Source organism: Salvelinus fontinalis, chromosome 39 (genome assembly GCF_029448725.1).
Source record: "Salvelinus fontinalis isolate EN_2023a chromosome 39, ASM2944872v1, whole genome shotgun sequence".
Taxonomy (NCBI): domain Eukaryota; kingdom Metazoa; phylum Chordata; class Actinopteri; order Salmoniformes; family Salmonidae; genus Salvelinus; species Salvelinus fontinalis.
In genome coordinates this window covers 27,529,861-27,556,772 of record NC_074703.1, presented here as the reverse complement: position 1 = coordinate 27,556,772, position 26,912 = coordinate 27,529,861, and the positions used below count along the sequence as shown (strand labels likewise).

The following is a 26,912-nucleotide window of genomic DNA, read 5'->3' as shown; positions in this document are numbered from 1 at the left end:
GCAGTAGCACTAGCATCAGGTCTACAGTACAGGAGACAAAAGCAGCTATGTCGCAGGCAGAGGGCCAGAGTCAGGCTGACTGGTTAATGATTTGACATGTCAGAAACAACCAGACCAGTCATCCGTTGCTATATTACTGGTATCACATGATCCAACCTAGCTGGCCATTAAAGCCAAGCTGTGTCTGGTCTGACTAACACAGTACAGTACCTGTCTGTACACATACTATACTGCAGACACAGTCTGTCTATCTGTCCTTGTGGAAGCCCTGGACAGAATACTACTACTATATAACCTGAAGTAGAAATTATCCTTTACCACAGGGAGAAGGAGGGAGAGACAGACAGAAAGGAGGGGGAGGGAGAGACAGAGAGGGGGGAGGGAGAGACAGAGAGGAGGGAGGGAGGGAGAGACAGGGGGGGAGACAGGGGGGAGGGAGGGGGGAGGGAGGGAGAGACAGAGAGGGGGGAGGGAGGGAGAGACAGAGAGAAGGGGGAGGGAGAGACAGAGAGAAGGGGGAGGGAGGGAGAGACAGAGAGGAAGGGGAGGGAGAGACAGAGAGGGGGGAGGGAGGGAGAGACAGAGAGGGGGGCGGGAGAGACAGAGATGAGGGGGAGGGAGAGAGGGGGGAGGGAGAGACAGAGATGAGGGGGAGGGAGAGAGAGGGAGGGAGAGACAGAGAGGAGGGGGAGGGAGAGACAGAGAGGAGGGGGAGGGAGGGAGAGACAGAGAGGGGGGAGGGAGGGAGAGGGAGGGACAGGGGGGAGGGAGGGAGGGAGGGAGGGAGGGACGGACAGACGGACAGACGGACAGACGGACAGACGGACAGACGGACAGACGGACATAGAGGCCGGCTGTGTGCACACTGCCCACAAAATGAGGTGGAAACTGAGCTGCACTTCCTAACCTCCTGCCAAATGTATGACCATATTAGAGACACATATTTTCCTCAGATTACACAGATCCAAAGAATTTGAAAACAAACACAATTTTGATAAACTCCCATATCTACTGGGTGAAATTCCACAGTGTGCATCACAGCAGCAAGATTTGTGACCTGTTGCCACAAGAAAAGAGCAACCAGTGAAGAACAAACCCCATTGTAAATAAAACCCATATTTATGTTTATTTATTTTCCCTTTTGTACTTTAACAGAGGGAGGGAAGGGGCAGAAGGAGGGAGGGGCGGGAGGAGGCAGAGGGAGGGAGGGGGCAGAGGGAGGGAGGAGGCAGAGGGAGGGAGGAGGCAGAGGGAGGGAGGGGCGGGAGGGGGCAGAGGGAGGGAGGGGGCAGAAGGAGGGAGGGGCGGGAGGAGGCAGAGGGAGGGAGGGGGCAGAGGGAGGGAGGAGGCAGAGGGAGGGAGGAGGCAGAGGGAGGGAGGGGCGGGAGGGGGCAGAGGGAGGGAGGGGGCAGAAGGAGGGAGGGGCGGGAGGAGGCAGAGGGAGGGAGGGGGCAGAGGGAGGGAGGAGGCAGAGGGAGGGAGGAGGCAGAGGGAGGGAGGGGCGGGAGGGGGCAGAGGGAGGGAGGGGGCAGAAGGAGGGAGGGGCGGGAGGAGGCAGAGGGAGGGAGGGGGCAGAGGGAGGGAGGGAGGAGGCAGAGGGAGGGAGGGGCGGGAGGGGGCAGAGGGAGGGAGAGAGAGAGAGAGAGAGAGGAAAAAGAGAAGGGGACCCACCTTGAATTTGCTCTGATGCTTATCAGGGAAGTCTTTGTCAGGACAGCTACAGTAGCTACCCATGGCTCGTTCAGAACACCATCTGACCTCTACAGGACAGACAACACAGACATTATCACTCAGACTGCAACGGCAACCTGGTCAAGCTGACACTGTGAGTATCACTGGAACCTTTACCATCATGTGTCTGCATTTCAGATCAAACGGATATCAAGACAAATAAACAGCATGGTACTCGCAACGCCAGGGTTGTGGGTTCGATTCCCATGGGCGACCAGTACGGGGAAAAGTAGGAAAATATATGAACTCACTACTGTAAGTAAATTACTTTTTTTTTTACATATTTGCCTTTGGATGATGCTGTACTTCCCCCAAACGGCCAGCAGAGGGCAGGCTGTAATAACGCCACCACACTAACTAACTCCCTTATATCCAGGATTTATCTACTAGTCTATCTCTAGTCCCCTATATCTAACCACTACTAGTCTCCTATATCTAACCACTACTAGTCTATCTCTAGTCCCTATATCTAACCACTACTAGTCTATCTCTAGTCCCCTATATCTAACCACTACTAGTCTCCTATATCTAACCACTACTAGTCTATCTCTAGTCCCTATATCTAACCACTACTAGTCCATCTCTACACCCCTATATCTAACCACTACTAGTCTCCTATATCTAACCACTACTAGTCTATCTCTAGTCCCCTATATCTAACCACTACTAGTCTATCTCTAGTCCCCTATATCTAACCACTACTAGTCTATCTCTAGTCCCCTATATCTAACCACTACTAGTCTATCTCTAGTCCCCTATATCTAACCACTACTAGTCTATCTCTAGTCTCCTATATCTAACCACTACTAGTCTCCTATATCTAACCACTACTAGTCTATCTCTAGTCCCTATATCTAACCACTACTAGTCTATCTCTAGTCCCCTATATCTAACCACTACTAGTCTCCTATATCTAACCACTACTAGTCTATCTCTAGTCCCCTATATCTAACCACTACTAGTCTATCTCTAGTCCCCTATATCTAACCACTACTAGTCTATCTCTAGTCCTGTATATCCAGTCCCAACTAGTTGCTGACAGTGACATACAGCACACAGGCCTAACCTATATCCAGTATCCATCAATGTTCCAGGTGCCCTCCCCAGCGCTGGGTCCTGAGTCACACCTTCTCACCATGGCCTGTCCTCATCATGGCCCGTCCTCATCATGGCCTGTCCTCATCAGGGTCCCCTCACATCAGCCTGCGGAGGAGAGAGAGACAGAGATTCAATATTGGGATTGATGCTTTGTCATTCAAATGCATTCAACCACACTACAGATGACAGTATATTAGAGAGGACTCCAACACACTACAGATGACAGTGCATTAGAGAGGACTCCAACACACTACAGATGACAGTATATTAGAGAGGACTCCAACACACTACAGATGACAGTATATTAGAGAGGACTCCAACACACTACAGATGACAGTGCATTAGAGAGGACTCCAACACACTACAGATGACAGTATATTAGAGAGGACTCCAACACACTACAGATGACAGTATATTAGTAGAGATGACTCCAACACACTACAGATGACAGTATATTAGAGAGGACTCCAACACACTACAGATGACAGTGCATTAGAGAGGACTCCAACACACTACAGATGACAGTATATTAGTAGAGAGGACTCCAACACACTACAGATGACAGTATATTAGAGAGGACTCCAACACATTACAGATGACAGTATATTAGAGAGGACTCCAACACACTACAGATGACAGTGCATTAGAGAGGACTCCAACACACTACAGATGACAGTGCATTAGAGAGGACTCCAACACACTACAGATGACAGTACATTAGAGAGGACTCCAACACACTACAGATGACAGTATATTAGAGAGGACTCCAACACACTACAGATGACAGTGCATTAGTAGAGATGACTCCAACAAACTACAGATCAGGCTGAGAGTAGTGAGTAAAGCATGGATACTGCAATTACTACAGTGCTTTACAAAACAGACAGACAGACAGACAGACAGACAGACAGACAGACAGACAGACAGACAGACAGGGAGGGAGGGAGGGAGGGAGGGAGGGAGGGAGGGAGGGAGGGAGGAAGGGAGGGAGAAAGACAGAGAGAGAGAGACAGAGAGAGAGGTGAAGTCACCTCACAGAACCCTGCTCTGTCTTGACACTGCGCCGGGTAATAGAGAAGACCAGATGACAGTGTAGAGGAGGTGCTGCAGGTGAAAAGTAAAGGGTGGAGGCAATACAAATAAAACATATAGAGACTGGGAGGACTATGGGGGCTGACATATAGAGACTGGGAGGACTATGGGGGCTGACATATAGAGACTGGGAGGACTATGGGGGCTGACTGACTGACTGGCTGATACCTGAGTGACGGGTAGAGAGTATTAATGAACCAGATAAATGGGGCGTCAAGATTGTGTGTGTGCTTGTGAGCGGTACGTGTGCATATGTGTATCTGTGTGTGCGTTTGTACAAGCAGCCGTGTGTTTGTGTGTGTGTGTGCGTTTGTGTATCTGTGTGTGCGTTTGTACAAGCAGGGTGTTTGTGTGTGTGTGGCACACCAGACTAATTAGATTGGGAGGCTCCAGGCCATATCTGCCTACTCAATCTTTCATAAAACAGAAAAGAATCTGCCTAAGGCGGACATTGTGTCTTCCTGCCATCCTTCAGCACTCTGAGGCAAACGCACAGAGAACCACTAGCTCCATATTAGAACCTACGCACAGAGAACCACTAGCTCCATATTAGAACCTACACACGGAGAACCACTAGCTCCATATTAGAACCTACACACAGAGAACCACTAGCTCCATATTAGAACCTACACACAGAGAACCACTAGCTCCATATTAGAACCTACACACAGAGAACCTCTAGCTCCATATTAGAACCTACACACAGAGAACCACTAGCTCCATATTAGAACCTACACACGGAGAACCTCTAGCTCCATATTAGAACCTACACACAGAGAACCACTAGCTCCATATTAGAACCTACACACGGAGAACCACTAGCTCCATATTAGAACCTACACACAGAGAACCACTAGCTCCATATTAGAACCTACACACAGAGAACCTCTAGCTCCATATTAGAACCTACACACAGAGAACCACTAGCTCCATATTAGAACCTACACACAGAGAACCTCTAGCTCCATATTAGAACCTACACACAGAGAACCACTAGCTCCATATTAGAACCTACACACGGAGAACCTCTAGCTCCATATTAGAACCTACACACAGAGAACCACTAGCTCCATATTAGAACCTACACACAGAGAACCACTAGCTCCATATTAGAACCTACACACAGAGAACCTCTAGCTCCATATTAGAACCTACACACAGAGAACCACTAGCTCCATATAGAGCCTACACACGGAGAACCTCTAGCTCCATATTAGAACCTACACACAGAGAACCACTAGCTCCATATTAGAACCTACACACGGAGAACCACTAGCTCCATATTAGAACCTACACACAGAGAACCACTAGCTCCATATTAGAACCTACACACAGAGAACCTCTAGCTCCATATTAGAACCTACACACAGAGAACCTCTAGCTCCATATTAGAACCTACACACAGAGAACCACTAGCTCCATATTAGAACCTACACACGGAGAACCTCTAGCTCCATATTAGAACCTACACACAGAGAACCACTAGCTCCATATAGAACCTACACACAGAAAACCTCTAGCAACCATATTAGAACCTACACACAGAGAACCACTAGCTCCATATAGAACCTACACACAGAGAACCACTAGCTCCATATAGAACCTACATTTGAAACGAACCTACTTACAGAAATAGGTTGTAGAGGCAGTCTCTCTGCTTACAGTAATAGGTTGTAGAGGCAGTCTCTCTGCTTACAGAAATAGGTTGTAGAGGCAGTCTCTGCTTACAGAAATAGGTTGTAGAGGCAGTCTCTCTGCTTACAGAAATAGGTTGTAGAGGCAGTCTCTGCTTACAGTAATAGGTTGTAGAGGCAGTCTCTCTGCTTACAGAAATAGGTTGTAGAGGCAGTCTCTCTGCTTACAGAAATAGGTTGTAGAGGCAGTCTCTCTGCTTACAGAAATAGGTTGTAGAGGCAGTCTCTCTGCTTACAGAAATAGGTTGTAGAGGCAGTCTCTCTGCTTACAGTAATAGGTTGTAGAGGCAGTCTCTCTGCTTACAGTAATAGGTTGTAGAGGCAGTCTCTCTGCTTACAGTAATAGGTTGTAGAGGCAGTCTCTGCTTACAGAAATAGGTTGTAGAGGCAGTCTCTCTGCTTACAGAAATAGGTTGTAGAGGCAGTCTCTCTGCTTACAGAAATAGGTTGTAGAGGCAGTCTCTCTGCTTACAGTAATAGGTTGTAGAGGCAGTCTCTCTGCTTACATAAATAGGTTGTAGAGGCAGTCTCTCTGTTTACAGAAATAGGTTGTAGAGGCAGTCTCTCTGCTTACAGAAATAGGTTGTAGAGGCAGTCTCTGCTTACAGAAATAGGTTGTAGAGGCAGTCTCTGCTTACAGAAATAGGTTGTAGAGGCAGTCTCTCTGCTTACAGAAATAGGTTGTAGAGGCAGTCTCTCTGCTTACAGTAATAGGTTGTAGAGGCAGTCTCTCTGCTTACAGTAATAGGTTGTAGAGGCAGTCTCTCTGCTTACAGAAATAGGTTGTAGAGGCAGTCTCTCTGCTTACAGAAATAGGTTGTAGAGGCAGTCTCTCTGCTTACAGAAATAGGTTGTAGAGGCAGTCTCTGCTTACAGAAATAGGTTGTAGAGGCAGTCTCTGCTTACAGAAATAGGTTGTAGAGGCAGTCTCTCTGCTTACAGAAATAGGTTGTAGAGGCAGTCTCTCTGCTTACAGAAATAGGTTGTAGAGGCAGTCTCTGCTTACAGAAATAGGTTGTAGAGGCAGTCTCTCTGCTTACAGAAATAGGTTGTAGAGGCAGTCTCTGCTTACAGAAATAGGTTGTAGAGGCAGTCTCTCTGCTTACAGAAATAGGTTGTAGAGGCAGTTTCTCTGCTTACAGAAATAGGTTGTAGAGGCAGTCTCTCTGCTTACAGTAATAGGTTGTAGAGGCAGTCTCTCTGCTTACAGTAATAGGTTGTAGAGGCAGTCTCTCTGCTTACATAAATAGGTTGTAGAGGCAGTCTCTCTGCTTACAGAAATAGGTTGTAGAGTCAGTCTCTCTGCTTACAGAAATAGGTTGTAGAGGCAGTCTCTGCTTACAGAAATAGGTTGTAGAGGCAGTCTCTCTGCTTACAGAAATAGGTTGTAGAGGCAGTCTCTCTGCTTACAGTAATAGGTTGTAGAGGCAGTCTCTCTGCTTACAGAAATAGGTTGTAGAGGCAGTCTCTCTGCTTACAGTAATAGGTTGTAGAGGCAGTCTCTGCTTACAGAAATAGGTTGTAGAGGCAGTCTCTGCTTACAGAAATAGGTTGCAGAGGCAGTCTCTCTGCTTACAGTAATAGGTTGTAGAGTCAGTCTCTCTGTTTACAGTAATAGGTTGTAGAGGCAGTTTCTCTGCTTACAGAAGTAGGTTGTAGAGGCAGTCTCTCTGCTTACAGAAATAGGTTGTAGAGGCAGTCTCTCTGCTTACAGAAATAGGTTGTAGAGGCAGTCTCTCTGCTTACAGAAATAGGTTGTAGAGGCAGTCTCTCTGCTTACAGAAATAGGTTGTAGAGGCAGTCTCTCTGCTTACAGAAATAGGTTGTAGAGGCAGTTTCTCTGCTTACATAAATAGGTTGTAGAGGCAGTCTCTCTGCTTACAGAAATAGGTTGTAGAGGCAGTCTCTCTGCTTACAGAAATAGGTTGTAGAGGCAGTCTCTGCTTACAGAAATAGGTTGTAGAGGCAGTCTCTCTGCTTACAGTAATAGGTTGTAGAGGCAGTCTCTCTGCTTACAGTAATAGGTTGTAGAGGCAGTCTCTCTGCTTACAGAAATAGGTTGTAGAGGCAGTCTCTCTGCTTACAGTAATAGGTTGTAGAGGCAGTCTCTCTGCTTACAGAAATAGGTTGTAGAGGCAGTCTCTCTGCTTACAGTAATTGGTTGTAGAGGCAGTCTCTCTGCTTACAAAAAGGTATCGGACACATTAGGGATTGATAATAAATACACACACAAAAAAATCTAATTCCACACAACCCAACAATGGACAGTTAAAAATCTGTTTATTTGATATGATACAACAAGATGATTTAAGATTTGGAGCTCCAGTGATTTACTGGAACACAGTGAAATGAGTGACTAGCTACATGACACAGCCTAGCTCAGCCCAGCTATCAGGTAACCTGGTTACATCAAGGTCTCAGGTAACCCAGACAAACAGCCCAACTATCAGGTAACCTGGTTCCATCAAGGTCTCAGGTTAAACAGACAAACAGCCCAGCTATCAGGTAACCTGGTTCCATCAAGGTCTCAGGTTACCCAGACAAACAGCCCAGCTATCAGGTAACCTGGTTCCATCAAGGTCTCAGGTTACCCAGACAAACAGCCTATCAGGTAACCTGGTTCCATCAAGGTCTCAGGTTACCCAGACAAAACAGCCTATCAGGTAACCTGGTTCCATCAAGGTCTCAGGTTACCCAGACAAAGCAGCCTATCAGGTAACCTGGTTCCATCAAGATCTCAGGTTACCCAGACAAAGCAGCCTATCAGGTAACCTGGTTCCATCAAGGTCTCAGGTTACCCAGACAAAACAGCCTATCAGGTAACCTGATTCCATCAAGGTCTCAGGTTACCCAGACAAACAGCCTATCAGGTAACCTGGTTCCATCAAGGTCTCAGGTTACCCAGACAAAACAGCCTATCAGGTAACCTGGTTCCATCAAGGTCTCAGGTTACCCAGACAAACAGCCTATCAGGTAACCTGGTTCCATCAAGGTCTCAGGTTACCCAGACAAACAGCCTATCAGGTAACCTGGTTCCATCAAGGTCTCAGGTTACCCAGACAAACAGCCTATCAGGTAACCTGGTTCCATCAAGGTCTCAGGTTACCCAGACAAACAGCCTATCAGGTAACCTGGTTCCATCAAGGTCTCAGGTTACCCAGACAAACAGCCTATCAGGTAACCTGGTTCCATCAAGGTCTCAGGTAACCCAGACAAAGCAGCCTATCAGGTAACCTGGTTCCATCAAGGTCTCAGGTTACCCAGACAAACAGCCTATCAGGTAACCTGGTTCCATCAAGGTCTCAGGTAACCCAGACAAAGCAGCCTATCAGGTAACCTGGTTCCATCAAGGTCTCAGGTTACCCAGACAAAGCAGCCTATCAGGTAACCTGGTTCCATCAAGGTCTCAGGTTACCCAGACAAAGCAGCCTATCAGGTAACCTGGTTCCATCAAGGTCTCAGGTTACCCAGACAAAACAGCCAGACAGACTATTACCATTTAAAGTCTCACCATCACCGTGACAACAACCAAATACTCTGGGTGGGTGGTTTCCACTACGTAGTAAACAATGAGTGCTTATAGAACCAGAGAGTGTTGTCTTAACAGTGTGTGTGTGTGTGTGTGTGTGTGTGTGTGTGTGTGTGTGTGTGTGTGTGTGTGTGTGTGTGTGTGTGTGTGTGTGTGTGTGTGTGTGTGTGTGTGTGTGTGTGTGTGTGTGTGTGCGAACAGGATAAATGATCAACAGTTTAGAAGGCTTCCTGTAGGCTGACTGAGAAATGAAAACAAATCTTCCATGAACCTTGACGCCCCCACATGTAGAGGGGGAGGACACCAAATCTACATGAGCGTGCGTACTCACAGTATCACACACACCACACACACAGTTACACACACACACGGTCACACACACACACACACACAGTCACACACAAACGGTCACACACAAACGGTCACACACAAACGGTCACACACACACACACACACGGTCACACACACACACACAGTCACACACACACACAGTCACACGGTCACACACACACGGTCACACACACACGGTCACACACACACACGGTCACACACACACACGGTCACACACACACACGGTCACACACACACACAGTCACACACACACACAGTCACACACACACACAGTCACACGCGGTCACACACACACACACAGTCACACACACACACAGCTCTGTGCCATACCACCAGGTGCTCCCTCCAACCACCAGGCTGTCACCTGACTGGGGGAAAGTCCTGGCTCCTCTGGCTGGTAGGTGAAATTACCTCTAGACACTAATCCTGGGTCAGTTTAGCGTTTTCCCCACTAATGGTTAAGGTTAGGATTGGGGGCGGGGGAGCTGATCCTAGACCTGTACCTAGAGAAAAGTTAACACCCCGCTCCTCTGACTTGCCAAGGCTAATCTAACCCTCCAACTGACAGGAATGTAAAATGCATCAACATTTACAATCAATGTCGCTTAGGCCTTGTCTGTAGAGGAGTACAGAAACAATCCTCTCTTTAGAATCACAGCCCTAACGCACCTAGAGAAACCACATGGTGCAACTAGACTAGCGAAACCACATGGTGCAACTAGACTAGCGAAACCACATGGTGCAACTAGACTAGCGAAACCACATGGTGCAACTAGACTAGCGAAACCACATGGTGCAACTAGACTAGCGAAACCACATGGTGCAACTAGACTAGAGAAACCACATGGTGCAACTAGACTAGCGAAACCACATGGTGCAACTAGACTAGATAAACCACATGGTGCAACTAGACTACAAAACCACATGGTGCAACTAGACTAGCGAAACCACATGGTGCAACTAGACTAGCGAAACCACATGGTGCAACTAGACTAGCGAAACCACATGGTGCAACTAGACTAGCGAAACCACATGGTGCAACTAGACTAGCGAAACCACATGGTGCGACTAGACTAGCGAAACCACATGGTGCAACTAGACTAGAGAAACCACATGGTGCAACTAGACTAGCGAAACCACATGGTGCAACTAGACTAGCGAAACCACATGGTGCAACTAGACTAGCGAAACCACATGGTGCAACTAGACTAGCGAAACCACATGGTGCAAATAGACTAGAGAAACCACATGGTGCAACTAGACTAGCGAAACCACATGGTGCAACTAGACTAGCGAAACCACATGGTGCAAATAGACTAGCGAAACCACATGGTGCAACTAGACTAGAGAAACCACATGGTGCAAATAGACTAGCGAAACCACATGGTGCAACTAGACTAGCGAAACCACATGGTGCAACTAGACTAGCGAAACCACATGGTGCAACTAGACTAGAGAAACCACATGGTGCAACTAGACTAGCGAAACCACATGGTGCAACTAGACTAGCGAAACCACATGGTGCAACTAGACTAGCGAAACCACATGGTGCAACTAGACTAGCGAAACCACATGGTGCAACTAGACTAGCGAAACCACATGGTGCAACTAGACTAGCGAAACCACATGGTGCAACTAGACTAGCGAAACCACATGGTGCAACTAGACTAGAGAAACCACATGGTGCAACTAGACTAGAGAAACCACATGGTGCAACTAGACTAGCGAAACCACATGGTGCGACTAGACTAGCGAAACCACATGGTGCGACTAGACTAGCGAAACCACATGGTGCAACTAGACTAGCGAAACCACATGGTGGAACTAGACTAGCGAAACCACATGGTGCAACTAGACTAGCGAAACCACATGGTGCATGTACTGAATACGTACGTGTACGTGTGCGTGTGCGTGTACGTGTGCGTGTGCGTGTGCGTGTGTGTGTGTGTGTGTGCATACAGAGAGGGTTAACCAGGTTGCCGGTCTGATCACTGACAATGATGAGACAGCCTATAGGGAGGAGGTCAGTCACCTGGCAGTGTGGTGCCAGGACAACAACCTCTCCCTCAACGCCCCCAGGTGGTTGAAAAGATTTGGCATGGGCCCTCAGATCCTCAAAAAGTTATACAGCTGCACCATTGAGAGCATCTTGACTGGTTGCATCACCACTTGGTCCGGCAACTGCAAGGCACCTGACCACAAGGCGGTACAGATGGTGGTGAGTACGGCCTAGTACATCACTGGGGCCGAGCTCCCTGCCATCCATGACATCTATACCAGGAGGTGTCAGAGGAAGGCCCAAAACATTTTCAAAGACTCCAGCCACCCAGGTCATAGACTGTTCTCTCTGCTACCACACGGCAAACAGTACCGATGCACCAAGTCTGGAACCAACAGGACCCTGAACAGCTTCTATCCCCAAACCACAAGACTCCTAAACAAGACTCATAAACAAGACTCCTAAACAAGACTGCTAAACAAGATTGCTAAATAGCTAATAAAGTGGCTACCTGGACTTCATGCACTGACCCTTTTTTACAGTAACTCTCTTGCGCTGGACTCTACCCACACACTCGCCGGACTCTACCCACACACTCGCCGGACTCTACCCACACACTCGCCGGACTCTACCCACACACTCGCCGGACTCTACCCACACACTCGCCGGACTCTACCCACACACTCGCCGGACTCTACCCACACACTCGCCGGACTCTACCCACACACTCGCCGGACTCTACCCACACACTCGCCGGACTCTACCCACACACTCGCCGGACTCTACCCACACACTCGCCGGACTCTACCCACACACTCGCCGGACTCTACCCACACACTCGCCGGACTCTACCCACACACTCGCCGGACTCTCCCCACACTCGCCGGACTCTCCCCACACTCGCCGGACTCTCCCCACACTCGCCGGACTCTCCCCACACTCGCCGGACTCTCCCCACACTCGCCGGACTCTCCCCACACTCGCCGGACTCTCCCCACACTCGCCGGACTCTCCCCACACTCGCCGGACTCTCCCCACACTCGCCGGACTCTCCCCACACTCCCGGACTCTCCCCACACTCGCCGGACTCTCCCCACACTCGCCGGACTCTCCCCACACTCGCCGGACTCTCCCCACACTCGCCGGACTCTCCCCACACTCGCCGGACTCTCCCCACACTCGCCGGACTCTCCCCACACTCGCCGGACTCTCCCCACACTCGCCGGACTCTCCCCACACTCGCCGGACTCTCCCCACACTCGCCGGACTCTCCCCACACTCGCCGGACTCTCCCCACACTCGCCGGACTCTCCCCACACTCGCCGGACTCTCCCCACACTCGCCGGACTCTCCCCACACTCGCCGGACTCTACCCACACTCGCCGGACTCTACCCACACTCGCCGGACTCTACCCACACTCGCCGGACTCTACCCACACTCGCCGGACTCTCCCCACACTCGCCGGACTCTCCCCACACTCGCCGGACTCTCCCCACACTCGCCGGACTCTCCCCACACTCGCCGGACTCTCCCCACACTCGCCGGACTCTCCCCACACTCGCCGGACTCTCCCCACACTCGCCGGACTCTCCCCACACTCGCCGGACTCTCCCCACACTCGCCGGACTCTCCCCACACTCGCCGGACTCTCCCCACACTCGCCGGACTCTCCCCACACTCGCCGGACTCTCCCCACACTCGCCGGACTCTCCCCACACTCGCCGGACTCTCCCCACACTCGCCGGACTCTCCCCACACTCCCGGACTCTCCCCACACTCACCGGACTCTCCCCACACTCACCGGACTCTCCCCACACTCACCGGACTCTCCCCACACTCACCGGACTCTCCCCACACTCACCGGACTCTCCCCACACTCACCGGACTCTCCCCACACTCACCGGACTCTCCCCACACTCACCGGACTCTCCCCACACTCACCGGACTCTCCCCACACTCACCGGACTCTCCCCACACTCACCGGACTCTCCCCACACTCACCGGACTCTCCCCACACTCACCGGACTCTCCCCACACTCACCGGACTCTCCCCACACTCACCGGACTCTCCCCACACTCACCGGACTCTCCCCACACTCACCGGACTCTCCCCACACTCACCGGACTCTCCCCACACTCACCGGACTCTCCCCACACTCACCGGACTCTCCCCACACTCACCGGACTCTCCCCACACTCACCGGACTCTCCCCACACTCACCGGACTCTCCCCACACTCACCGGACTCTCCCCACACTCACCGGACTCTCCCCACACTCACCGGACTCTCCCCACACTCACCGGACTCTCCCCACACTCACCGGACTCTCCCCACACTCACCGGACTCTCCCCACACTCACCGGACTCTCCCCACACTCACCGGACTCTCCCCACACTCACCGGACTCTCCCCACACTCACCGGACTCTCCCCACACTCACCGGACTCTCCCCACACTCACCGGACTCTCCCCACACTCACCGGACTCTCCCCACACTCACCGGACTCTCCCCACACTCACCGGACTCTCCCCACACTCACCGGACTCTACCCACACTCACCGGACTCTACCCACACTCACCGGACTCTACCCACACTCACCGGACTCTACCCACACTCACCGGACTCTACCCACACTCACCGGACTCTACCCACACTCACCGGACTCTACCCACACTCACCGGACTCTACCCACACTCACCGGACTCTACCCACACTCACCGGACTCTACCCACACTCACCGGACTCTACCCACACTCACCGGACTCTACCCACACTCACCGGACTCTACCCACACTCACCGGACTCTACCCACACTCACCGGACTCTACCCACACTCACCGGACTCTACCCACACTCACCGGACTCTACCCACACTCACCGGACTCTACCCACACTCACCGGACTCTACCCACACTCACCGGACTCTACCCACACTCACCGGACTCTACCCACACTCACCGGACTCTACCCACACTCACCGGACTCTACCCACACTCACCGGACTCTACCCACACTCACCGGACTCTACCCACACTCACCGGACTCTCCCCACTCACCGGACTCTCCCCACTCACCGGACTCTACCCACTCACCGGACTCTACCCACTCACCGGACTCTACCCACTCACCGGACTCTACCCACTCACCGGACTCTACCCACTCACCGGACTCTACCCACTCACCGGACTCTCCCCACTCACCGGACTCTCCCCACTCACCGGACTCTACCCACTCACTGGACTCTACCCACTCACTGGACTCTACCCACTCACTGGACTCTCCCCACTCACTGGACTCTCCCCACTCACTGGACTCTCCCCACTCACTGGACTCTACCCACTCACTGGACTCCTACCTACTCACTGGACTCCTACCTACTCACTGGACTCTCCCCACTCACTGGACTCTCCCCACTCACTGGACTCCTACCTACATGCACACTGCCGTCACACACACACAGCTGCTACCGTTTATTATCTATCCTGTTGCCTAGTCACTTTGCTCCCATATAAATGTACATATCAACCTCAATTACCTTGTACCCCTGCATATCAACTCAGTACTGGTACTTCCTGTATACAGTCATGTTATTACCTCATACCCCTGCATTGACTCAGTACTGGTACTTCCTGTATACAGTCATGTTATTACCTCATACCCCTGCATTGACTCAGTACTGGTACTTCCTGTATACAGTCATGTTATTACCTCATACCCCTGCATTGACTCAGTATTGGTACTTCCTGTATACAGTCATGTTATTACCTCATACCCCTGCATTGACTCAGTACTGGTACTCACTGTATATAGCCATATTATTACCTCATACCCCAGCACATTGACTCAGTACTGGTACTCACTGTATTTAGCCATGTTATTACCTCATACCCATGCACATTGACTCAGTACTGGTACTCACTGTATATAGCCATATTATTACCTCATACCCCAGCACATTGACTCAGTACTGGTACTCACTGTATTTAGCCATGTTATTACCTCATACCCATGCACATTGACTCAGTACTGGTACTCCCTGTATATAGCCATATTATTACCTCATACCCCAGCACATTGACTCAGTACTGGTACTCACTGTATTTAGTCATGTTATTATCTCATACCCCAGCACATTGACTCAGTACTGGTAGTTCCTGTATATAGCCATGTTATTACCTCCTACCCCAGCACATTGACTCAGTACTGGTACTCCCTGTATATAGCCATGTTATTACCTCATACCCATGCACATTGACTCAGTACTGGTACTTCCTGTATATAGCCATGTTATTACCTCATACCCATGCACATTGACTCAGTACTGGTACTTCCTGGATATAGCCATGTTATTACCTCATACTCCTGCATTGACTCAGTATTGGTACTTCCTGTATATAGCCGTGTTATTACCTCATACCCCTGCATTGACTCAGTACTGGTACTTCCTGTATATAGCCATGTTATTACCTCATACCCCTGCATTGACTCAGTACTGGTACTTCCTGTATATAGCCATGTTATTACCTCATACCCCTGCATTGACTCAGTACTGGTACTTCCTGTATATAGCCATGTTATTACCTCATACCCCTGCATTGACTCAGTACTGGTACTTCCTGTATATAGCCATGTTATTACCTCATACCCCTGCATTGACTCAGTACTGGTACTTCCTGTATATAGCCATATTATTACCTCATACCCCTGCATTGACTCAGTATTGGTACTTCCTGTATATAGCCATATTATTACCTCATACCCCTGCATTGACTCAGTACTGGTACTTCCTGTATATAGCCATGTTATTACCTCATACCCATTCACATTGACTCAGTATTGGTACTTCCTGTATATAGCCATATTATTACCTCATACCCCTGCATTGACTCAGTACTGGTACTTCCAGTATATAGCCGTGTTATTTCTACTCGTTATTGTTATTTGTTCTTTTCTGTGTATTTATTCCTCGTGTCACTATTTCTATTTTTTAAATTCTATTTTATCTTTAACTCTGCATTGTTGGAAAAGGACCCGTCAGGAAGCATTTCACTGTTAGTCTACACCGGTTGTTTAGCAAGCATGTGACAAATAACACTTGCCCACAGTCTCCTAGCTACAGTACATACTTCCATAATGAATGTAGAGACACTGGCCATGTTAAGAGGAAACACACATCATAGAGCTACTTTATACTTCTCTGTCTATTGTCCTCCCTCCCCTGTCCTCTCTCATTCTCCATCTACCCCTTTCTCCCTCCTTTCTCTGTCCTTCAGTCATCTCCCTGTCCCTCAGTCCTCTCTCCTTCTCTCTCTGTCCCTCAGTCCTCTCTCCTTCTCTCTCTGTCCCTCAGTCCTCTCTCCTTCCCTCTGTCCCTCCTTAGTCCTCTCTCCTTCCCTCTCTGTCCCTCCTTAGTCCTCTCTCCTTCCCTCTCTGTCCCTCCTTAGTCCTCTCTCTGTCCCTCCTCAGTCCTCTCTCCTTCCCTCCTTAGTCCTCTCTCCTTCCCTCTGTCCCTCCTTAGTCCTCTCTCCTCTCTCTGTCCCTCCTTAGTCCTCTCTCCTCCTCTCTCTGTCCCTCCTTAGTCCTCTCTCCTTCTCTTTCCATTTCCCTCTCTACTTCACTCTCTCTCTACCCCCCCCCCCCCCCCCCTTCCAGATCAAACATAAACACAATGGTTAGTCTCTCTGTCTGACACATGTGAACCATCTCTGGCCTCTGCTTTTTACCCAGCAAGGCAAAGGGCCTGACGGGCGGTGCTTTGTTCTGAGTTCTACTCTCCATGGGCAGAGGGGATGGATGGAGGAGAGAGAACCACACAGAGACAGACAGAACCACACACAGACAGAGAACCACACACAGACAGAGAGACGGAGACAGAGAGAGAACCACACACAGAGACAGAGAGACTGAGACAGAGAGAACCACACACAGAGAGAAAGACTGAGAGACAGAGAGAGAACCACACACAGAGACAGAGAGACTGAGACAGAGAGAACCACACACAGAGAGAAAGACTGAGAGACAGACAGAGAACCACACACAGAGAGAGACAGAGTGTGGACGGTCAGTTCAGCTTGCTGTGTGTGTCTGAAGTTCCCTGGAGGCTGTTTACCCTCAGATAGACCCCTACCTTATCTGACCGTTCTTTCTCTCTCCCCCTCTCTCCCTCCCGCCCCCCGCCGTCTCTCTCAGATGAAGGATCTCCATGGCTCTCTCACATTCCTTCCTGGCCTATTCTTAGCCGGGCCCCTGGGACGAGTCGCCCTGCCCAGCACACCTACGCGTCATCAGCACCAGGCAGGCCGGGATGGCACACAGCCAGGTAGCATGGCCAAACCAAAAGACAACTGAAGGATAGTGGGGGAGTTAGTACTAATACCAATATATAGGCTACCGTTGAAGAATGTTAGCAAGTAACACAACTTCTGAATACCATCTACTACCAGCTCCATTTCTGTGGATAACGGCCAAGAGAATGTGGGAGAAAGTATGAGAGAACCAACGGAGAGAGGTGACGGATAGGAGGAGGAGCTAGAGAGAGCTGTAGCTGTTAGTCTACTGGTAGTGTGTTCTGTACCGTTATGAACACAATCCCCCTCATTCTAACCCCGTCAAACACACGGAGCATTGGAACGTGAACTAGGCCTACGCTACGCCAGCCTGCCGTTGACTCACTGGAGGGAAAATGAGTGGTTTAAAAAAACTAAACAAAACAAAAAAACATTTTTCACCCACTCCACTGACCTTGTGGTAAAGCAGAGAAGAGTGCTGGCTGAGAGAAAGAGAAAGGGAGAGAGAGAGAGAATGAGAGAGAGAAAGGGAGAGGGAGATGTAGCAGAGACTGAGAGATGTAGCAGATAGATTTTGTCTGAGTAAAACATTTTTGGAAAAACAAACAGAGGGGGTAGATTATCCCGAGGGCAGAGAAGAGAGAGTGTGTGTGTGTGTGTGTGTGTGTGTGTAGTGACTACTTATGAATATTATTCCTGCCCTTACTGAGGCCCCTGCCCTCCCTTGGCACAACTTCACACACACACACACACACACACACACACACACACACACACACACACACACACACACACACACAGGAGCAGGCTTCCTGTCACACACACACACATGCAGATTATACACTCACACACAATCTAAACCTCTCTGAGTTCAGCCGCCACATCAGGGAGGTACACAGTGAAAACAAATGGAAAGTTTCAATCAACATCAGGACTAGTTAGTTCTCTGCTCTGATCCTGATTGGCCCGACTCTAATAGATGTTCTCTGCTCTGATCCTGATTGGCCCGACTCTAATAGATGTGTTCTGCTCTGATCCTGATTGGCCCAACTCTAATAGATGTGTTCTGCTCTGATTCTGATTGGCCCGACTCTAATAGATGTTCTCTGCTCTGATCCTGATTGGCCCGACTCTAATAGATGTGTTCTGCTCTGATCCTGATTGGCCCAACTCTAATAGATGAGTTCTGCTGGGAGAGACAGAACAAGTTACAACTCATTTAAAGGGAATTAGGGATTCACGTCTGCACTCCAAGACTAAAAATAAACATTTGATCCTTTAAAAAGGGACAATCTAGGATTTGAAAAATAACAACCGGTCATCCCCGCCACTTGAAAAACAGCTGAGTGATCGGGCATTTATAAGTTACATTCTACAAGAATCAACGGCACCCAATATATAATTAATTTAAATGGACGTACCAACCCCAGATTGACCATTTAAAACAGAAGGTGATCTTAAAATGTCCCACCAGAACAGTGGGAGGTCCTGACATTACAGTGATGTTTATAATGTCCCATCAGAACAGTGGGAGGTCCTGACATTACAGTGATGTTTAAAATGTCCCATCAGAACAGTGGGAGGTCCTGACATTACAGTGATGTTTATAATGTCCCACCAGAACAGTGGGAGGTCCTGACTTGACATTACAGTGATGTTTATAATGTCCCACCAGAACAGTGGGAGGTCCTGACTTGACATTACAGTGATGTTTATAATGTCCCACCAGAACAGTGGGAGGTCCTGACATTACAGTGATGTTTAAAATGTCCCATCAGAACAGTGGGAGGTCCTGACATTACAGTGATGTTTAAAATGTCCCATCAGAACAGTGGGAGGTCCTGACATTACAGTGATGTTTATAATGTCCCATCAGAACAGTGGGAGGTCCTGACTTGACATTACAGTGATGTTTATAATGTCCCACCAGAACAGTGGGAGGTCCTGACATTACAGTGATGTTTATAATGTCCCACCAGAACAGTGGGAGGTCCTGACATTACAGTGATGCTTATAATGTCCCATCAGAACAGTGGGAGGTCCTGACATTACGGTGATGTTTAAAATGTCCCATCAGAACAGTGGGAGGTCCTGACATTACAGTGATGTTTAAAATGTCCCATCAGAACAGTGGGAGGTCCTGACATTACAGTGATGTTTAAAATGTCCCATCAGAACAGTGGGAGGTCCTGACATTACAGTGATGTTTATAATGTCCCATCAGAACAGTGGGAGGTCCTGACATTACAGTGATGTTTAAAATGTCCCATCAGAACAGTGGGAGGTCCTGACATTACGGTGATGTTTAAAATGTCCCATCAGAACAGTGGGAGGTCCTGACATTACAGTGATGTTTAAAATGTCCCATCAGAACAGTGGGAGGTCCTGACATTACAGTGATGTTTAAAATGTCCCATCAGAACAGTGGGAGGTCCTGACATTACAGTGATGCTTATAATGTCCCATCAGAACAGTGGGAGGTCCTGACATTACGGTGATGTTTAAAATGTCCCATCAGAACAGTGGGAGGTCCTGACATTACAGTGATGTTTAAAATGTCCCATCAGAACAGTGGGAGGTCCTGACATTACAGTGATGTTTAAAATGTCCCATCAGAACAGTGGGAGGTCCTGACATTACAGTGATGTTTATAATGTCCCATCAGAACAGTGGGAGGTCCTGACATTACAGTGATGTTTAAAATGTCCCATCAGAACAGTGGGAGGTCCTGACATTACAGTGATGTTTAAAATGTCCCATCAGAACAGTGGGAGGTCCTGACATTACAGTGATGTTTAAAATGTCCCATCAGAACAGTGGGAGGTCCTGACATTACAGTGATGTTTAAAATGTCCCATCAGAACAGTGGGAGGTCCTGACATTACAGTGATGTTTAAAATGTCCCATCAGAACAGTGGGAGGTCCTGACATTACAGTGATGTTTAAAATGTCCCATCAGAACAGTGGGAGGTCCTGACTTGACATTACAGTGATGTTTAAAATGTCCCACCAGAACAGTGGGAGGTCCTGACATTACAGTGATGTTTAAAATGTCCCATCAGAACAGTGGGAGGTCCTGACTTGACATTACAGTGATGTTTATAATGTCCCATCAGAACAGTGGGAGGTCCTGACTTGACATTACAGTGATGTTTAAAATGTCCCACCAGAACAGTGGGAGGTCCTGACATTACAGTGATGTTTAAAATGTCCCACCAGAACAGTGGGAGGTCCTGACATTACAGTGATGTTTAAAATGTCCCATCAGAACAGTGGGAGGTCCTGACATTACAATGACGGAACAAAACAGACACGTTGATCCATTAAGAAGGTTAAAAGGAGGTTTAACTAACCTCTGATAAAACCTGTTCAGTTCATTATTACTGCAGAGGCTAAGGAGACATTAAGCTACATTGCAAACATAAAACCTGTTCAGTTCATTATTACTGCAGAGGCTAAGGAGACATTACCCTACATTGCAAACATAAAACCTGTTCAGTTCATTATTACTGCAGAGGCTAAGGAGACATTACCCTACATTGCAAACATAAAACCTGTTCAGTTCATTATTACTGCAGAGGCTAAGGAGACATTACCCTACATTGCAAACATAAAACCTGTTCAGTTCATTATTACTGCAGAGGCCAAGGAGACATTACCCTACATTGCAAACATAAAACATGCATCTTGAATGGATGGGTTTGAATTAAAAGGGTCCCCGGCTGGTGGTTGTTATGTACAGTCCTTGTTGCTACCTTGCAGTCAGGAAGCAGTGTACCAAGCAGGGGAGTACACAACACAGGGAAACAGAGCATCACTCTGGTTTACACTTCGGGCCTAAAGATCTAGAGAAACGCGGTGTGAACCGCTGAAACACCTTCCTTGTTGCGGTGATGTAGCTCTCAGAATGAGACGTTCATCCACGTTTATCAAAACGTCAAATTACCAAGTTTAAGGTTAAATGTAGACATTAACTCTGAATGGTTATACATTAACTCTGAATGGTTAGACATTAACTCTGAATGGTTATACATTAACTCTGAATGGTTAGACATTAACTCTGAATGGTTATGGTTAGACATTAACTCTGAATGGTTATGGTTAGACATTAACTCTGAATGGTTATGGTTAGACATTAACTCTGAATGGTTAGACATTAACTCTGAATGGTTAGACATTAACTCTGAATGGTTAGACATTAACTCTGAATGGTTATGGTTAGACATTAACTCTGAATGGTTATGGATAGACATTAACTCTGAATGGTTAGACATTAACTCTGAATGGTTAGACATTAACTCTGAATGGTTATGGTTAGACATTAACTCTGAATGGTTATGGATAGACATTAACTCTGAACGGTAATGGATAGACATTAACTCTGAATGGTTAGACATTAACTCTGAATGGTTATGGATAGACATTAACTCTGAATGGTTAGACATTAACTCTGAATGGTTATACATTAACTCTGAATGGTTAGACATTAACTCTGAATGGTTATACATTAACTCTGAATGGTTAGACATTAACTCTGAATGGTTAGACATTAACTCTGAATGGTTAGACATTAACTCTGAATGGTTATGGTTAGGCATTAACTCTGAATGGTTAGACATTAACTCTGAATGGTTAGACATTAACTCTGAATGGTTAGACATTAACTCTGAATGGTTAGGCATTAACTCTGAATGGTTAGACATTAACTCTGAATGGTTACGGTTAGGCATTAACTCTGAATGGTTAGACATTAACTCTGAACGGTTAGACATTAACTCTGAACGGTTAGACATTAACTCTGAATGGTTAGACATTAACTCTGAATGGTTAGACATTAACTCTGAATGGTTAGACATTAACTCTGAATGGTTAGACATTAACTCTGAATGGTTAGACATTAACTCTGAATGGTTAGACATTAACTCTGAATGGTTAGACATTAACTCTGAATGGTTAGACATTAACTCTGAATGGTTATGGTTAGGCATTAACTCTGAATGGTTAGACATTAACTCTGAATGGTTAGACATTAACTCTGAACGGTTAGACATTAACTCTGAATGGTTAGACATTAACTCTGAATGGTTAGACATTAACTCTGAATGGTTAGACATTAACTCTGAACGGTTAGACATTAACTCTGAATGGTTAGACATTAACTCTGAATGGTTAGACATTAACTCTGAATGGTTAGACATTAACTCTGAATGGTTAGACATTAACTCTGAATGGTTAGACATTAACTCTGAATGGTTAGACATTAACTCTGAATGGTTATGGTTAGGCATTAACTCTGAACGGTTAGACATTAACTCTGAATGGTTAGACATTACCTCTGAATGGTTATGGTTAGACATTAACTCTGAATGGTTAGACATTAACTCTGAATGGTTATGGATAGACATTAACTCTGAACGGTTAGACATTAACTCTGAATGGTTATGGTTAGACATTAACTCTGAACGGTTAGACATTAACTCTGAATGGTTATGGTTAGACATTAACTCTGAATGGTTATGGTTAGACATTAACTCTGAATGGTTAGACATTAACTCTGAATGGTTAGACATTAACTCTGAATGGTTAGACATTAACTCTGAATGGTTAGACATTAACTCTGAATGGTAATGGTTAGACATTAACTCTGAATGGTTAGACATTAACTCTGAATGGTAATGGATAGACATTAACTCTGAATGGATAGACATTAACTCTGAACGGTCATGGTTAGACATTAACTCTGAATGGTTATGGTTAGACATTAACTCTGAATGGTTAGACATTAACTCTGAATGGTTAGACATTAACTCTGAATGGTTAGACATTAACTCTGAATGGTTATGGTTAGGCATTAACTCTGAATGGTTAGACATTAACTCTGAATGGTTAGACATTAACTCTGAATGGTTAGACATTAACTCTGAATGGTTAGGCATTAACTCTGAATGGTTAGACATTAACTCTGAATGGTTACGGTTAGGCATTAACTCTGAATGGTTAGACATTAACTCTGAATGGTTACGGTTAGACATTAACTCTGAATGGTTAGACATTAACTCTGAATGGTTATGGATAGACATTAACTCTGAATGGTAATGGATAGACATTAACTCTGAATGGTTATGGTTAGACATTAACTCTGAATGGTTAGACATTAACTCTGAATGGTAATGGATAGACATTAACTCTGAATGGTTAGACATTAACTCTGAATGGTTATGGATAGACATTAACTCTGAATGGTTAGACATTAACTCTGAATGGTTATGGTTAGACATTAACTCTGAATGGTTATGGATAGACATTAACTCTGAATGGTTATGGATAGACATTAACTCTGAATGGTTATGGTTAGACATTAACTCTGAATGGTTATGGATAGACATTAACTCTGAATGGTTATGGATAGACATTAACTCTGAATGGTTAGACATTAACTCTGAATGGTTATGGATAGACATTAACTCTGAATGGTAATGGATAGACATTAACTCTGAATGGATAGACATTAACTCTGAACGGTTAAGGTTAGACATTAACTCTGAACGGTTATGGTTAGGGTTAAGGTTTGGTATCAGCTTGAAATAAGTTAAATAAAAAAGGTTAAATTAACAAATAAATAATCAAAATAACCTTTATATGGCTGGATTGGAACATGCAACCTTAAGAACCAGAGACTGATGCTTACTGAAAGCTACTGGATGGGACCAGAGCTCACCGTTACCCCTAGTAACCGGTCTCCACGTCATCTCCCGACGTCCTCAGACGTGGACGGACGTCCAATACGGACTTGTATCACGGGTGACCTGGCTGGATTTGATTTGGCTAGCCTTAGCAGTGAAATAGCTTAGGTAGGTCACACAGTCCTTGCAGCCTGTCAATGATTTGTTAATGACCTGTCTGTCTGCCCTCTGCAGCAGCCAGTCAGCCAGTCAGGTGACTCCCAGGCCCTCTCCCTACCTAGTGCTGTGCTCCTGCCCTGGGCTAACTCGGTGTGTGTGTGTGTGTGTGTGTGTGTGTGTGTGTGTGTGTGTGTGTGTGTGTGTGTGTGTGTGTGTGTGTGTGTGTGTGTGTGTGTGTGTGTGTGTGTGTGTGTGTGTGTGTGTGTGTGTGTGTGTACGTGTGTATACGTGTGTGTGTGTGTGTACGTGTGTACGTGTGTGTGTGTGTACGTGTGTATACGTGTGTGTGTACTGGGCCCTGTACTGCTCTACTCTGTCTGCCTTCCAGACGACCAGATTCCATCATCAAGATGAGCTGATAACCACAGCCTGGAGGAGAGGAGGAGAGGAGAGCCACCACACTGATCACACACACACACACAACCAGGTACACACACACACACACACACACACACACACACAACCAGGTACACACACACACAACCAGGTACACACACACACAACCAAGTACACACACACACACACACACACACACACACAACCAGGTACACACACACACACACACAACCAGGTACACACACACACACACAACCAGGTACACACACACACACACACACACACACACACAACCAGGTACACACACACACACACACAACCAGGTACACACACACACACACACACAACCAGGTACACACACATAACCAGGTACACACACACAACCAGGTACACACACACTCATAACCCGAGCACACACACAACCAGGTACACACACTCATAATCTGAACACACACACAACCAGGTACACACACACTCATAACCTGAGCACACACACAACCAGGTACACACACTCATAACCTGAACACACACACATCAGGTACACACACTCATAACCGGAACACACACACAACCAGGTACACACACTGAGCACACACACAGACAAAGTGCATAATCATGTACCCACTCATCCATGGCATGCACAAAGGCAGGCAGGCACACACACAAACACTCACATGCACTAATTGCTTTCACTCACCCACGCAGTCAGGAACACACACACACACACAGTCACACACACACACACACCCTACGATGACACACTCAAACACCCACACACATGCTTTCACAGTCACAGTGTACTTAGCCTGTTGTGACCCTGTACTGTCACACAGAAACCACTCCCACTAGGAGTTAACCACTCCCACCATGAGTTAACCACTCCCACTATGAGTTAACCACTCCCACCATGAGTTAACCACTCCCACTAGGAGTTAACCTGGAGTTGGGAACCACAGTAGGCGGTACTGGAGGACTGGAGTTGGGAACCACAGTAGGCGGTACTGGAGGACTGGAGTTGGGAACCACAGTAGGCGGTACTGGAGGAGGGAAACACAGTTGGGATACTGGAGGACTGGAGGAGGGAAACACTGTTGGGGAAACTGGAGGACTGGAGTTGGGAACCACTATTGGGGGTACTGGAGGACTGGAGGAGGGAACCACAGTTGGGGGTACTGGAGGACTGGAGGAGGGAAACACTGTTAGGGGTACTGGAGGACTGGAGGAGGGAAACACTGTTGGGGATACTGGAGGACTGGAGTTGGGAACCACTATTGGGGGTACTGGAGGACTGGAGAAGGGAAACACAGTTGGGGAAACTGGAGGACTGGAGTTGGGAACCACAGTAGGCGGTACTGGAGGAGGGAAACACAGTTGGGGGTACTGGAGGACTGGAGGATGGAAACACAGTTGGGGAAACTGGAGGACTGGAGGAGGGAAACACAGTTGGGGGTACTGGAGTCGGGAAACACTGTTGGGGGTACTGGAGGAGGGAAACACAGTTGGGGAAACTGGAAGACTGGAGGAGGGAAACACAGTTGGGGGTACTGGAGGACTGGAGGAGGGAAACACAGTTGGGGAAACTGGAGGACTGGAGGAGGGAAACACAGTTGGGGAAACTGGAGGACTGGAGGAGGGAAACACAGTTGGGGGTACTGGAGGACTGGAGGAGGGAACCACTATTGGGGGTACTGGAGGACTGGACCAAGCAATAGGCTGTCATTTGGGACACAGACTACAGGGCTACCAGGTCTTTGGCCCAGAGGGGCTTTAGTCTGGCTGACCAGGCAGGAAGTAAGGGTCAGTAAGTTACCATGTCTGATGGGGTTAGGGTGTTATGGCAGCCATCTCTGTTCTGATCGATAAACAAACAGAACCTCTGACCTTTTGAC

At 47.7% G+C, this 26,912-nt stretch overlaps 1 protein-coding gene across 3 annotated transcripts in view; it reads right to left on the bottom strand.

Annotated features, from left to right (window-relative positions):
• Positions 1-26,912, bottom strand: part of frs2a (fibroblast growth factor receptor substrate 2a) — an 89,458-nt gene that overhangs the window by 14,158 nt on the left and 48,388 nt on the right. The window contains exons 2-3 of one of the 3 annotated variants that reach the window (XM_055905147.1): positions 2,859-2,934; positions 1,672-1,760 (exon numbers count right to left, since the gene is read on the bottom strand). In XM_055905147.1, coding sequence (XP_055761122.1) covers positions 1,672-1,734 — 63 coding nt within the window. In that variant the 5' untranslated portion in view covers positions 1,735-1,760; positions 2,859-2,934. Of the gene's footprint in view, positions 1-1,671; positions 1,761-2,797; positions 2,935-26,912 lie in introns of all 3 variants that reach the window. The other 2 variants (XM_055905145.1, XM_055905146.1) reach the window with 2 other exon arrangements.